This window comes from Ambystoma mexicanum, chromosome 10, assembly GCF_040938575.1.
Source record: "Ambystoma mexicanum isolate Mex_15411 chromosome 10, UKY_AmexF1_1, whole genome shotgun sequence".
In the NCBI taxonomy this organism is placed as follows: Eukaryota; Metazoa; Chordata; class Amphibia; order Caudata; family Ambystomatidae; genus Ambystoma; species Ambystoma mexicanum.
This window is the reverse complement of record NC_090932.1, coordinates 679,517,258-679,533,014: the sequence shown is the minus strand read 5'-3', so window position 1 is coordinate 679,533,014 and position 15,757 is coordinate 679,517,258. Positions and strand designations below refer to the sequence as shown.

Genomic DNA, 15,757 nt, shown 5'->3' with positions numbered 1-15,757 from the left:
GTGTATCTCTAACTCTGCGCCACCCTACCTCGCACAGAACATCGTCAAAGCACAACCCAACAGGACCACACAGGCCATCTACTTTCACAGACTACTCCAACCCAAGTTCAAACAAACCAAAGCAGGAGGTTCCAGCTTTCCAGTCTTAGCTGCCAAACATTGGAACTCCCTCCCACCTGCCTTCAGAGCAGAAGAATCCTACTGGGTCTTTCGCAAAACCCTAAAGACATGGCTATTCAATTTACACAAGCCCACGCTTCAACCCCAAACTACCACGGCTGAGTGACGAAGGGTGCCCCATTAGGTATCCCCTCACCCAAACTTTATCAGTAACCCTGCCAAGCTATTTTCTTTTCTTCTTTTCTGTATCTGTATATGCTTCCTGTAAACTATAACTCTATGCACGCCTTTGCCCACCTGGGGCCCATGTAACTGGTAAAGCGCCCTGATGCCTAAGGGCTTGTGTGCACTCTACAAATGAAATCAATACATAAATGAATAAACCAACATACCTTTCTATACTCCTGGAGGACTTTTTGAATTCCTTTCAACTCAGGGTGATCCGGCAGGAAATAGATTTCATGTAGAAAGTCTTGCACCGCATCTCTAAAATGTCATAAGGAAAAATCTGAAGATTACATTTACAAGATATCAGATCTCGCGGAATGCATTTCATATACTTAGTCCAAAAATGTTTTCATATATACACTCTCCAATTAAAAAAGACAACCTTTAGATCAATCCCTACTTCTCTATTCCAATACCTTACCACGCTTGGACTACGACTCGCAATCAGACCATGCCAGTATATTATTTAGGTGTTTTCAACAGAAGTCGCCCGCTGAGGGAGACTTAAAGAAGCTAACCTGAGGCAACAGGCCTGTCACAACCAGAGATTAATTTAACCACTCTTTGGTTGGTAGCAAGGCTGAGCAGTCAGGGTGCACTACGGCAGGAGGGGATACTGTTGGGTAGTACAGTTAACACTTACAAAGATGATAAATAAAAAACACCACATAGGTAAGTACAAACATACTCCTCTTTATTACACTATCACGCCAAGGCACACATTGCCTTACTCTTATAGGTTAGCTCAAAACATAGCATAGCTAGCTTCAGAAGTCCAATCCCTATATAGTAAAAGGTCTCAAGGCTTTTAAGCGTCCCACAACGATTCTTCAGATTTACAGGTGAGTAGCACTAGAAGAGGCCACCCTAATAGGGAATTAGGGACAAAGAAAACAACCAGTGTAGAGCCAAAGTAGTATTTTTTCTTTTAACTTAATTTTTATTGGCATTTCGTTTAACAACAAACATTAACTTGCCCCCTCACCCGACTCCACTCCCACCAGCCCTTGTCCCCCTTTCCCCAGTCCCTGTCCTGCATGCATGGTACAAATAATAATGTTCATAGAGTTGGATGATATAAAGAATTCGAAGATTCTGAGGGCAGTATGGGAACATTATAGTCATTCTGAAGGAAGTTCAACACCATGGCCCAGTCCCGTGTAAATTACGATTGATCCCCCTGTATAAAATAAGTGATACACTCGAGAGTCACTAAGTTCCAGACTCTGGAGAACTATTTGCTGAGGTGTGGTGGATCTTTGGATTTCCATTTTTAAGCTATCCCTAATAATGCAGTCAGTTGCAATATTACAAACGCCTTACGGATTTGGTTGGAGCCCCGTCGGAAGTTCTTTTCAGCCACTAATAAGATGCAAGCTTTGAGAGTGCTGGTCTTTTGTGAACCAAAGATGTGAGTCATATGCATGTTTATCTCTGTCCAGTATTTTGTCAGGGCTGGGCAACTCTACCACACGTGCCTTCCAGTCCCGAATCGAGCCACACTCTCTCCAGCATTTATCTGAAATAGATTACCTCATTTTATGTAAGCGAGCTGGTGTATAAGTATAATGCCATTGTGTCAACAGCTTACACCAAAATTCTCTGACTTGGATTGAGCGCGTAAGTCTGGGAATAGCCTTCCAAAGCCATTCCCATTCTACTTCTGGTATCTGTTCCCCCAATGTTAACTGCCAGCAGTGTTTATAATACAGTGGTATTTTAGGGGTTACCTCAGGCATGTTTTTATAGAAATTTGACATGAGAGCCCTATTTCCAGGGTTGGACATAACACATTTTTCAAAAAACTTTAAATCTCTGGTTTCTGCTTGTTTATTCGGCGTGCCAGTATTCAATGCCGAACCTGGAAGTATTGAAATTGAGCAGATTCATTCAAACCTAATTCTAATTTGCATTGTGAGAAGGATTTGGGGTTTTTCCCTTGAAACAGATCTAGTATTTATATGCAGCCTGCCTGCCTGCCTCCATTTAGAAAATGCATGTGGATTAAGGCCGGGGTGAACTGTGGGTTAAAAAACTCTTGGTTTAAGAGGAGAGGGCAATGTCAAAAATTGGTATTGCTTGACCACTGTGTCCCAGACTACTACTACTAAGCTTGTGATCCTACTCTTGTGGATATTGGTGGGTCTATGATGTTTAGGTAGCCACAAATTGTCTCCCAGCTGTGGACCTCCTATCGCTTGCTCAATCTGGACCCAACAGTTCCCAGAGTCTGCTCCACACCAGTCTTTCAAGAGTCGAATTTGTGCAACTTGATAACATTTCTTAAAATTTGGAAGACCGAAGCCGCCCCTAACTGTGGGAGTCGTTAATATGTCAAAAGCTACCTGTGGAGCCTTATTATTGCATATGAATGCGGATATCACCCTATGTAGCTTTTTGAAAAAAGAACTACAACCCTGAATGCGAGCGCCTGAAAAAAAATTGCTTTGGGGAGGGTAACAATTTTTACCGAGTTGATCCTACTGAGCCATGACACCAACAATTGACCCCATTTTACCAATTGACCTTTAATTTCTTTTAGCAAAGGCGTATAATTAACCTAATACATCTTGCCAATAGGGGGCGTTATGGTAACGCCAAGTAATTTAATCCCTTCCTGCAGCCAGCCAAATGGTGTTTATGTTTGTAAAAAGTGTACTTTTTCAGGGTGAAGGAAGAGAGATTCAGAATTTCCAATTTGGTGAGATTGATTTTTAAACCCACTACCGAGCCAAATCTCTCCAATTCTTGTACCACCACTTGCAATGTATTTACTGGGTGGGATGCCAAGAGCAACAGGTCATCCGCATAAGCCATGATTTTATGCGAGACCCCTCAGAAATCAATCCCTTGAATGGTATCTGTCTTTCTAACCCTGGCAAGGAACAGTTCAAGCTATATTGCATAAAGGAGGGGCGACAGAGGGCAGCCCTGTTTGGCTACGCGTTGGAGAGCAATGGGGAGAGATAGTTGGCCATTAATCCAAAGTCGAGCCGATGGTTGTTTATAATTTGCCTTTCTTTTGTCTATACATTTCAGGCCGAATCCCATCCTTGCCAAGGCCAGAAAAAGAAATGACCATTCGACCGGATCGAAGGCTTTCTCAGCATCAAGGGATAACAGAATCGCTGAAATATTCCTTTTCTCAACTTTCTCTAAAATGTGACATGTACGCCTTATATTATCGTGTGTTTGACGTTGCTTTATAAAACCTGATTGGTCTTGGTGTATAACTGTGGGGAGTAGGTCCTCCATCCTATTGGCCAGTGCTTTAGTATACATTTTTGCATATCAAATTATTAAGGCAATGGGGCAGTATGATCCACATCTACTAGGGTCTTTTCCGGATTTTGGGATCAGCACCATTTTTGACTTGTCAATAGTAGGGGTGATGCAACCCTAATGTGTGAAAGAGTTGTATAAACGGGTCAATTTAGGGATCAACACCTTCAGATAGGTCTCGTAGAACAAGGCTGGAAATCCATCTGGGCCTGGTGAATTATTCAACAGTAGAGCGTTTATAACCCTAAGAACTTCTTTTTGGGTAATGTCTTCCTCCAAGCGATCTCTATCCTCTGGTGCTATCTGATGGAGGGTGACCGCCTCTAAGTAAGCTATCTGAAAACTTAAGTCAGGAGATTCAGACTGGTAGATGTCAGAGTAAAATGTATGGAATTGTGAAACAATTTGGGGCGTTTAAGTGACCATTTCCCCTGAGGGTAGCTGAATTGTCTGAACAATCTGTGAGGCCGCTCTTTGGTGTAATTGTCTAGGTAATAGGCGGTCTGCCCTACTGGCTTTTACATAATATTTTTGTCTATGATATAATAAGGATTTTTCTGCCTATTTTGCTTGGAGTAGATTTAGTTTGCCCGCCCCACTTCTATAGGCTTTTTGTATAGATGGGCACGTATTTATTTCCATTTTTCCCATTACCCATTTCAGATTGTCTTCCAATTCTATCTCGAGGGCCATTTTTGTTTATGTCTGATAGCGGCTCTGCTATTAAGCCTCTGCGTGAACTTGCTTTGAAAGCATCCCATATCACATTTGCGGAAATCTCCCCTGTCGAGTTGAGAAGAAAAAACTCCCAGATCTTCCCTTCAATTTTATCTCCGACAACCTGGTCTACCAGCAGTTCAGTTTGGAATCGCCAAGCCCATAGTTTCTGCTTCCCCGATGATATGTTCAGGTCTCGAAGAAGTGGTGCATGGTCTGAGAGTGCAATCTATCGTATGATTGGTGATTTGGGTAACTGTACCTAAAAGTGGCTTTGAGACACAGGCATAATCTGTGTGTGAAAAAGACTGGTGGACATGCAAATAGAATGTGTATACTTTCGCAGATCCCTTAAGTGCTGTCCAGACATCTACCAGGGTCAACAACGCACATTTTTGTACTATCGTGCTGGAAGGCGGGGGTTTATTTATTTATTTATTTATTTATTTATTCGCATTTGTTAAGCGCACAGAATCAGCCCTGAGGCATCGTGGTTGAGTGTAGCGGGAGATTGTGCTCCGATCGCAGGCAGGATCCCAAGCCATATTGAGGCCTGCAAAAAGTATTATTTCCCCCCTCCCGAAAGGATTCCTGGTGTGTGAGGGTCGACTTTAGAAAGCCCTCTTGGCCTGTATTAGGGACGTAAATTGAAGCAACTGTTAATTACCTTGGGCCCAGTGCCAAAATTACAAATAAATAACAACCCTCTTTATTTATGGGCATTAGCACGGATAACTTTGAATTGGAGTCTAGACCCTATTGCTATAAGAACACTGGCCACCTTCCCCACTGCATTTGCTTGCAGTACAACCGGAAAATGTTGTAGCCTCAGTTTGTGTCCATCTGCCGCACAAATGTGGGTTTCCTGGAGCGCCACCAAGTCAAGTTGGTAACACCCTAGGAAAGCCTCAAGCTTTCTGCGTTTTGCCAGTGTATTGTGGCCCCTGATATCTAGGGTTAAACAATTAACCGAATATAAATAAATATACTGTGAGGTTGTTATATTGTTCATACCGTTGCGTGATTGGTACTGTTCCTGCTAACCATGCATTACAGAACCCCCCCCACCTTTGCCTTCCACCCCCTACCTACTCACCCCCCCAACTTGCCCCAGTTCCCTCCCTAAACAATGTCCCCTGGTGCGATCCACGGTACCTAACGTAACCCAGGGTGCTAAGACCCAGCCGTGAGTCATTTTTATTCCCAGGACAACGTGCAGGATATCCTAAAATGCCCATCTGTTACCTGAACAGATGAATTCCAAGATGGTGTGCTCTGTCTCTGCTGACTTCGGAGTGTCTTTTCTTTATTGATTCTTTGCAGCCTGCTGCCGTCTGCACTCCATGATCCCGTTGTTTTTGGGTTAGGCCCTCTGAGACGTGCCTTCCATTCCTCTTGATGCTTGGCCCTGTTTTTCCTTCCCTGTTGAATTAAGGTTGGCCATTCCCAGGGTTTGGGTTGCTGAGCAGCGCAGCCATTGGTAGCTTCCGATAGGAGCCCCTAAGAGAATCCTCTTTAATTTGCAATAGAAATGTCCATTTATATTTGATTTCTCTGAACTGTAATGTTTTTACCACCAGCTGCATCTCACTGCGTTTTTGAGAGATCTTGGTAAAGTTGAATTTCACTCCCATTGTAGGTGATTGGAGATGATGCCTGTGCCTCCCTGAGAATATATTCCTTTTGTGGATATAGTGTACAAGCTGCCAGGACATCACGTGGGCGAGCGGCAGGACCTATTCTTTTGGGACCCGTCCTGTATACCGGATCAAGCAGAATATTGATAGCCTCTTCACCTGCGATTAAGTCTGTGAAGCTATGTAGTACGGTATCCTTTAATTCCGAGTCTGAGACCGTTTCTGGAAGATTTTTGATCGGTATGTTAGAGCGGCTAGATCTGTTCACCAGGTCTTCACATTGAATTTCAAGATTAGGTGTGAGCCTGGAGCGATCTTCCAAGACCAAGTTCATTGCCCGCTCATTGGCGTCTACTCGCTCCCCAAGGGAAGACATTTCCTTGCTGAAGTCGGACAATTATGGCCTCATTTCCGTTGTAAAGGAAGAGAACTGCAACTGAATTGAGGCCAAAAACATTTCCTGAAATACCTGAAAACTGGTTGCAAAGTACTCTTTGGACACAGCCATATATGGATCTTGGATCTCGCAGGGGGTAGCTGCAGATATGTTTCTGGTCGGGGCGTCGTCCGGTCCAATGCCCACAATCTTTGCAATGGGTTTCATCATTGTTTGAGGAGCTTGGATGTGCCCGGGCAGGGAGGTGCTTCTTTCTGCCCATGAGCATCTGCAGGATATTATGTCATTTGAACCGGTTTGCTTTGTGGGGATCATGGCGCAGCTCTGCTTGTATTTTATGGTCCAATTTAGGCAGAACCCAGCTGCGCAGAGTAGCATACCCAATGTGTTTGCCTACCGCAAAGGGGAAGCACTATAGCTTTCCTCCCCGAGGGGTTGCCAGTTTAGAAAACCGATCCGTGGAGAATGGCAATGAGTTATAAGTCCCGATCCCTCCAATAGACCCACGCTTTTGTACGACTGCCTCCAGGTCTACCCCCAAGTCATAAAACAGGCTGATGTGTGCCGGGGCGTACAGTTCCTGATCAGCCTGAAAAAAATGTTGAAGAAGGTAAAGGGGAGCAGGGAGCTGGAGCCAAGACCGGAAGCTTTGCTAACGCAGTCACTCCTTGATGCACGGCTTCAAGGGAACCCCTGACTGATGGAGATTTCTCTGCTTAGCCAGCCTCTGCAGTATAAATCGCCTGATCACGAAGGGGCAGCGAGCCCAGCTGATAGCCAGGTGGGGGGCATCTAATATGTGCTTGCAGTGCCTTCCAGTGCCAGCCTATAGTTTTGTTAGGCACCTCCGATGGACACATTCTCTGCCAATAGTGAAGTCAGGGCAGCTTGCATTCGCGACTCGATACCGTGGGAAGATCCGCTGTCTCCTCCTTTCAGGCAACACCCTAACAAAGGGCCAGCCTTTGCTCGTTACACTCGATCCCCTGCCTCGGTCCCAGTGAGGAACTGAATTGATTCCAGAATGCCTGGGCTTGCTGCCACCCGGGGTGGAAGCAGATTGTTGCTAATTAGGGGGCCCCTGCCCTTAATTAGGCTTAATCTGGACAGAGTACATGCACACAAACTTAAGTGAAAATGCTGGTGTTGTAAGGAGCAGTTAATACCCGTAGGGTTAAAGAGGAGTTAGCCTAGAAGCCACGACAGACCTGCGTCAGCCCCAGACAGCTCTAAAATAAACAGAACTTTGTGCCCCAATGCAAACCCAATGGGCATAGGGGAAGTTCAAGAGATGTGAGGGATCACAGCCCCTGCAGCCTTCACAAAGGTAGGAAAACCCCCAGTAGATAGAAAATCTCTCAGGTCATGCTGTGTCATCGGGTTGCAGGTTTGAGGGCGTTTACCGGTGGTTGTATTATGGTTCCACTGGAGACTTCTGACTGGATTGGTCCCACGATGTAGCAGTGAACCTCATGGACCAGGCAGATGCATTTCTCCCATTGACCCCGGACAGGGTCATCAGGCCCAAAAAGAGCTCAGCGGTTGAACTTCAGGTTCCTGGCAGGGTCCTCTTCTGGTGTAAGTCAGCACAGCAGGGTTCCAGCATTGTGGCCGAGCAATGCGGGTGCCTACAAAGATTCCAGTCTACATAGAAGTGCTTGCAAAAGAGCAAAGCTTGTTCCAGGTGATGCAGGTAGAATGCAAAGAGGCAAGCTCCTTCGGCCCAGGAATAGCGATGCAGGTCGGACTGGTTATGCCCATCAGTCTAAGGGAAGGAATCATCTTGCAAAGTTCTCCTCTTTCGAGCAGAAGGTCAAGGTCCGAAATGCTGTAGTGTTGGTTGTGCCAATGCCTGCTCCTGCAGCAGTCCTCAGGCCCCATCAGCTGTCTTCTTCAAATCGCGTGCAGGTCCAGAACTCAACTTAATTCCTAGGTCCAGCTCATCTCCTTATATTCAAAATTCAGTATCAGGGTTAGCCCAGCGCTCCAACAATGGACTTTGTAGCATTTAAACTTGGAGATCCGATAGTGGACAGCCAGCTTCCCAGAATTTGCTCAGGAACATTCTTTCCACCAGGCGGAATATGCATTGGGGGCAGACAGTTTCCCACCCAACTTCCTGCAAGCTAACACACACTGGTCATCTTTCCCAGGCTTTCCAGGGCAAAGCCTGCAAAGACACACGAAGGAAGAGGAACCTCCCTCACCTTGAAATGCAAACGGACGGCCAATAAAGACCATGCCATGTGGACCGGGATTAAAAACACAAGGAGTAACCTTTTTCAGTATATAGTCCTCCTAAATGCATGATTGCACCAAAAAAGGCAGCACGAGATTTATGGGGAAAAAAAGTTTTAAAAGTTGTAAACTGCCACTATCCTGTTTAGGAAATTCATGAGAAAGTAAGTAAAGTGCCACTTTTGGGAAAGTAAAGGGGAATGTGACGAATCTGAACAATGTGCCCCTTCTCCTCAGAGGGCAGTGACCCCTTTAAGGCTAGGGAGGCAAGTCCGTTCAGCAAGACCCTCTCCAAGGGGTCTGGGCAAGTGGGACCTCAATGGGAGTGACTACCCTCTTGGAGACAAGAACTCCGATTTAGCCAAGGAACCCAGAGTCCAGAACACCTTCTCCACCTACATGGAGATTGAAAAGACCAAACATTTCTTCAAACCAGTTGTCTCTTAGGTAATGCCAGACCACAGCAGTCAGAGAAGAAAGACATACCCCTGGGATTTCTGATGACATACATAAAGATATGAGGCACTTTGTATCAGGGAGAAACTTCTACACAGGTGGAAGATCCCTACACAGTGGTGAGCTTCTAGTGAATCGACATCCTGGAGGGAAGAAACACGCTTGACCGCGGAGCGAGCAGTTGCATAGAAGGCAAGCAAAATGCTAGCCAGACGCCGGAAAGCTGGCGTTTCCGACCAATCAAGAAGCAACAATTGATACAGGAGCAGAAATGGAAAAGCACCCTTCACTTCTGGTGGTGTGGACCACGAGGGATTATAGGGCCGTGTAACCAATGCCGAGACCAGACTGATGAAGGGAGCTCAGATCCCTGAGTTCCGCACTGGAAGAGGTAGCATAGCTGGCGAGACAAGCAGCAACTGAGAAGCGGGTGCTTTCAGAGAAAGCGAACCGCTGAGAGGTACGCCCACTTTGAAGTTAGGCTGGTGGAAGCCAACCAGGTTACGCAAGCCTCAGAAAACCGAGTGGGCAAGCACCCATGTAAAGCAAGTTGAAAGAAATACAAACACTTTGAAATAAGGCTGAAAAAGCCAAACGGATTGCAGCAAGCACCCTCTGCAAAGTAGATTGAGAGGAGCATTAACATTTTGTTAAGGCTGGGAAAGTCACAAGAGGTTACAGGAGCCTAATAAACTCAGACGGGCAGCCGTTCTCTATGAGTTGAAGTGATTAAGAGAAAGTAAAACGGTCTGGAGACCACAGAACTTTGAGGAGTCCAAGAACACAGAAGGAATTAATACAGAGAACTGTCTGAAAGTGGAACCTGAAGGTTTTCAGGATCAACAATTAACGAACTGTGTAAACTCAAGACAAGTCCTACCAAGTGAATGGGCCAGGCAGAACCCAAGGGTAGAGGCCACAGTGCCGGTCTCCTTTAAGTGAGGTTTCAGCTAGGTACTAAGGATTTGGACACTGGACTATTTCTGTTGGGACTTTGGCGATCAGCCTTAGTTTTCATTTTTATCAGGCAGGGAACTTCCCTCATAGCAGCCGGGCCACATAGGCGTTTTCTTTATTATTAATAAAACTCTTCTGAAACAGTTTAGTCTGAGTCGTCCTTGTGGTTCGCCACAGGATACAGTGTCCCAACAGCACTGCATGGATGATGGCTTGTACTGCACAGGACAAAATACACATAATTAAAACAGGATGACGTCCTCTTCACTGGTAGGCACATGGGCTGCACATGGTCCTCATTCGACCCAGGAAAGGACCCCTTAAGTACCCCGGGCAGCATTCCACATAGGGTGGAGGTTGATGCCATAGAACAAACACAGATGACAGAGGTTTGGAGAGATAGCCCAGTACTCTAACCTAAAAAGGTGAACCAATTTTTTCAAAACAAAAATGAATGCAGTAGGGACGTGAGGCAGGAAAACGTTCACATTTTGAAGGTTCAAAGTCAATGCAAAAAAATCCAGAAAGTCACGCAGTAGTGCTTAGGAGCTTAAAGAACGTAAGAGGAAGATTTGCAAAAGTAAACATCTCCCTAACATTAGTCAATGGTGAGGGATCGTGGGAGTGGTAGTCCAAAACACCTAAAAATCCACAGGTTGTATGCGGGCCATTCCTGTACCTAGGGTTTTGTAAAGAATCGGTGTTGTCAGCAAACAGTTCATGAAGTGTCACTTTTTCCTGTGTTTAGGGATGACAGTGACCCACAGGTAGTGAGAATGGTTCCTAGGTTGATGTGACCCAGGATTTTAGAAGGACCTTGTGTGAATAGCTCACATAAACTTCATATATTAGAATTCACATATATTTCTTTAAAAAATTCCAACCTTCGGTTCTGTGTTCTTTTGTACAAACTTATCTGAGTCATCAACCAGTCACCAGACACTTACAAGAAACCAAACACCAAGTCAACCAAATGAGATTCTAAATCCTCAAGGTAGTCGAGAAAAGACAAGGGGGATGTATATCTCAAAACTCCTAGATCAAAGAGAAACATATTGGGTAGACCGTCTGAACTCCTTGCACCCAAGTGGAATCAACGAGGAATGCTTTTTGAAGGGTAGCATTTCCCGATTGAGGGAGCACTGCATGGGTGTGAGCATTAGTTCCAGGTAAAAGTCGACAGGCGCAGGAAAAGGCAGCGCATTGTTTAATGCTTTTTGTAAATTATGAGAATATGAAATAGCAATTTCATCCAGCCGTATCAGAAATAAACACTGTAAGGTACAAAGATGTAATGTCGAAAACTGGGCACTTTTCGCACCAAATGGAAAAGAAGGGGGCAAGGTGAATGTAAACAATCAAGGATCTTGGTTTCTTTTTGGGTCAACACGGATTGCTGCAAATACAGTTATACCTTCTATCACGCGTTTGCAGCAGAAAAAATTATATGCATCAGTTGCTCCCGCTTGGAATGGGGTCATAAAAGAAATGGTCAGTTACAATTGTGCACCATTCAATCCTGAGACAGTTCTTGAGGCACAGTCAGAGCCATGATATGGTTGCTCGGTATAGCATAATTGCACTTACGTTTCAATGTTTATTTCATCAGAAGAGGGCTGGCAGGTCAGTGGGGCATACATACCTGCATGTAAGTGTGTAAGTGAGGGACTAACTGGTACTGGAATGAGTAGCCTGTGTTCTGAATTGGTGTGGTTTAAACACACGCAGTGAAAATTATAGGTATAAATTGCCCAATTTAAACAATTGCCGCCACAGTAATATCATCATGACTCTAATAATGGCCAGGTTCACTGTCTGGTTTAAAAAGCTGAGATGGCTCGGTGGATTGTGCCTGGCGTCAGCGTCGCAGTTCTCTACCCTTTGCCTTCTGAAAACATTGCTTGACTCGTCCATTTTTCACAGCAGTCCTCTACACCAGCAGCTGGTTGACAATTATTATTTATGCTTTCAGTGGCTATGTAGTGTTTCGAAACCGGCGGACTGGCGGTCTCATATAATTAGAAGCCATTTTAACATTGGACCCACGGGTGTCTTGGACTGTTTTCTGCTCTATCGGGCGGGAGCCCACAACCAGCATGTTGAATAGGCCCCCACACATTTTCAGCGGGGGCACGATAACATTACCCAACTGGGGAAAGCTGAGGCGTACCGTGACATCGGGAAGCCTGCATTGGGCACACCAATGTTAAATTCTACGATGCACCTAATTCAATTGGGGTACATATGGCTGATGGTTTATTCAGTTTATAAGGAGCCTGTACACAAGGCAGAGGTCAACCCTTTCAACTTTATGGTACATGTGTTGATGGTTTATTGGGTATTTAGAAGGCGCCTATACAGAAGGTGAAGGTCAAGGAGTCAAGGACTAGGAGTACTGGGGTGGGCACTGAAGGTTGCCGTTTTTACTTTACAGCGATAATGATTTATTTTACGTGCTAAACACAACAAGGTTATTTGGGAAAGGTAAAGGAACATTAACGGGCCTGTCACGGACAAGGAGGAACAGGCAAATATTTGTAAGGTTTGCGGGTGCAACTCTGGTACAGGTTGGTCTCTGGATTATGGCTATGAGTATGGCAGATGCGCATAGATTTTTTGGTAAGGTATGGGACACTCCCACGGGGATCAGGCTCAGCAGTAAGACGGGATGGATGCTTAAGTGCACTGACAATGAGAAATTTTGGTTAGAAGGCAAACAAGGATAGCATGCACATACCACGTGTTTGGTTGGTCAGCAGGATACTTGGGCCACCTGCATGTAATTATGGCATTCTCTGCGCCAGTTCCAACTAAGGGCTTAGAAAAACCATACTTTTGGACTGTACAAAACTCCACCGGCAGTATAAGGCTGTGCAATTTGGGGATTGGGTAGCATTGACAGACCAGTCCTTTTAGGATGGTGGTAAATTATGGTTGACCAGTAGTATTACGAAGAAAAAAGGTTGCATGAACGGTTACGATAGGACACACATATCCACAGGGAGTAATACCAGCTGTTAATTAAACCCCTGCAGCACACACCACACTGTAAAGGGACCCGAGGTAAGTGTGGCCGTGCCAAATACATTTTGTAGAGGATCGCCTATGCAGGGGGGTGCACACACCTGCCTCCCCAAACTCCTCAGCAGGCATCACAAGGTGGAGGGACATCCGGGTCAGCCAGTTTTAGTTACAATGTAAGATTGGACAATGATTTTAAGTGCAATGGTAGTTTTGCAAAATATGGTCTCGGCAACAGGTCGGGGACACTGCATTGTGAGGTGTGCTCTGTTACAGGGGCCCCGGGTGCCATAGGGACTTGCAACAGGTATTAGTACGGGATACAGGGATGCTGGGAAATGTGAGCAGAGAAAGCATGTAGCGGCCTGGGGTTGGAACACCAGCTGGTACGATGGGAAATGGTTACGTTATGAATTAGGCCAGTTATCAATCAAAGAAATGGGGGCAGGTCGGGGAGAGTGCTTTCTGGAGGAGCGGCACGGCGAGTGAGCATTACGGAACAAAAAGATGGCCAGCATTGAGAGGCAACGCAAGCTACGGAGTGCCCTCCCCAGACTCTGCTAAAAAACATACACTTTTCCTTGGGGTCACCCCCCCACTTACCCAGCCATGATTGGATGGTTAGTATTACCATGCTAGGATTAATCTTACGTCTCACAACAATCTGGGCACATACTGTCAAACAGTAATTCTTCGGGACCAATGAATCTCATTGACGAGGAGTCTCAACTGTCCATAAAGGACTCAGTGCCCGTCGTCCGAATTTGGCATGAGTTCGGCCATCGGGAAACCGCCCATAGCCGAAATCGCAGCGTCCTTCGCCTCCCCGGCTAGGACTGATCCACAGGAGGATAGCTCAGGGGCAATGTGCTTGTCTTGGAAGACGATATGAAGCAACACAGGTTCGATCCCCGGGTCCGCGCTTAGAAACCTCTGGGTATTAAGCGCGTAATAAATAACCAATTATTATAATGCAGTTTTGCACGGTTTACATGAAGGAGACATGTGCAGATAAAAAGTTCATTGTTTAGACATGTTGAGCCAAATAGAGTAGCTGAGATACAACAAAGTATAATGTGACAGTACACATGGTCATGGAAATCCTATTCATGTTCAATTATCTTAAACTTGTGGTAAAAACTGAAATCGATTGCATGACCCAATGCAGCCATATTATGAAAACTTGTTTGAAATTGTTTTTAAATCTGCGCAGACTGAATTTCATTACAATTTTTGCAAGAAATGTATAACAAATTCATGTCAATTAGAGCACTGACATGGAATGAAAAAACGTGTCATTAATGTTTCGCAAACTTATCAAGTTGTTGACTGAAACTGTAACCAACCTGAAAACACTGACTTTATTATGTAGTGAACCTGGTTGAGAAATGCCAACTTACACTATTGGTACAATACACCATGTAAAGCAGATGAGACATGATTGTAACATACTCAAAATAAATACTTTTTGTCTTGCATATAAACTCCCAAAGAAAAGAGATATTAAATATATATCAGATTATTGCATGACGCTAGAGCTTCATGTCAGAAATGTTTTTATTTTGTACTTTATTGAGCATATATTAGGGGTCTTACACAACAGAATTGTGTTTCAAAGCCCCACATGGCTAAATGGGAAGGAAACAGGAGGAAATTATAACAATGCCAAAACAGTCAAATACAGTCATGGTCCTATCATGGTCCTTCTAGGCCTTGTGGCATTTGGATGTGCAAGTGCAGTGGGGAAAGTGCAAGAGATGGAAGGGAAGAGCAGAGGAGTGGACAAGTGCTGGTGGAGCGCCCAGGAGGGAAGTGCTAAGGGGAGCCATGGAGGAGAACCTCACGCTAAGTGCTAGTGCAGGAAAGGAAACTCCCAGGGTGGGATGCAGAGCCGACAAGCAGGGGCCATCAAGGGCAGTGCGGTGGGGAGATGGTGCTGGTATGGACTGGAACGAAGGGCCTGGAATCCAGAGGATCAGGCAACCGGTCACAGCGGCAGTGGGGTGATTAACAGGGAAGGGAAAGAGGTAGAGAATAGCAGAGTTTTGAGCAATTTACGGAACATAAAGAGGTCCGGCTGAAGTCTGAGAAGGACAGGAAGGCTGTTCCAAAGGGAGGTGCCAGCCGAGGAGAGAGGCCAGCCCCCCACTCTCTGCTTGGAGAAGCGTTTGACAGTCAAAGAGTTTGAGTTCGAAGAGCTTAGGGCTCTAGCAGGGGGAGGCGGGTATTTGGGGAGGTAAATTTGGAGATGGCGTGGTCCCAGGCCCAAGAAGGCCTTCGGGATGATGCACAGGGTCTTGAATTTGATCTTTGCAGCCACCAGAAGCCAGTGGAGCGATTTTAGGACTGCAGAGATAGGGTCCCTGGGCTTGAAGCCAAGGATAAGTCTTGCTGCCCTATTCTGGATTAGTTGAAGGAGGCATAGGGAGGAAAGAGGGCGATTGAGAAAGAGGAAGAGACTGTTGCAGCAGTCCAGCCTGGAGAGGACCAGAGCTCTGGAGACATTGAGCTTCTTGGGGAAGATGAGGAAAGGAAGAATGCCTCTGAGGAGGTGGAGCTGGAAGTGGGACTTCTTAGTAAGTTCCATGATGTTGAGGGGTGAAGGAGAGAGCGGAATCGAAGATGACCCCAAGGTTTTTGGGATCACAGGATGGTGGGGGTAGAGGGCCCAAAGAGGGTGGCCAAAGGGATGGGTAAAAAGAGG

The 15,757-nt window shown here is 45.5% G+C and overlaps 1 protein-coding gene across 3 annotated transcripts in view; it reads right to left on the bottom strand.

Annotated features, from left to right (window-relative positions):
* Window positions 1–15,757, bottom strand: part of ATR (ATR serine/threonine kinase) — a 1,676,349-nt gene that overhangs the window by 1,089,231 nt on the left and 571,361 nt on the right. For all 3 annotated transcript variants that reach the window (XM_069618270.1, XM_069618272.1, XM_069618271.1), the window contains one exon: window positions 513–606. In XM_069618270.1, the coding sequence (XP_069474371.1) occupies window positions 513–606 (94 nt within the window). The remainder of the gene's footprint in view (window positions 1–512; window positions 607–15,757) is intronic.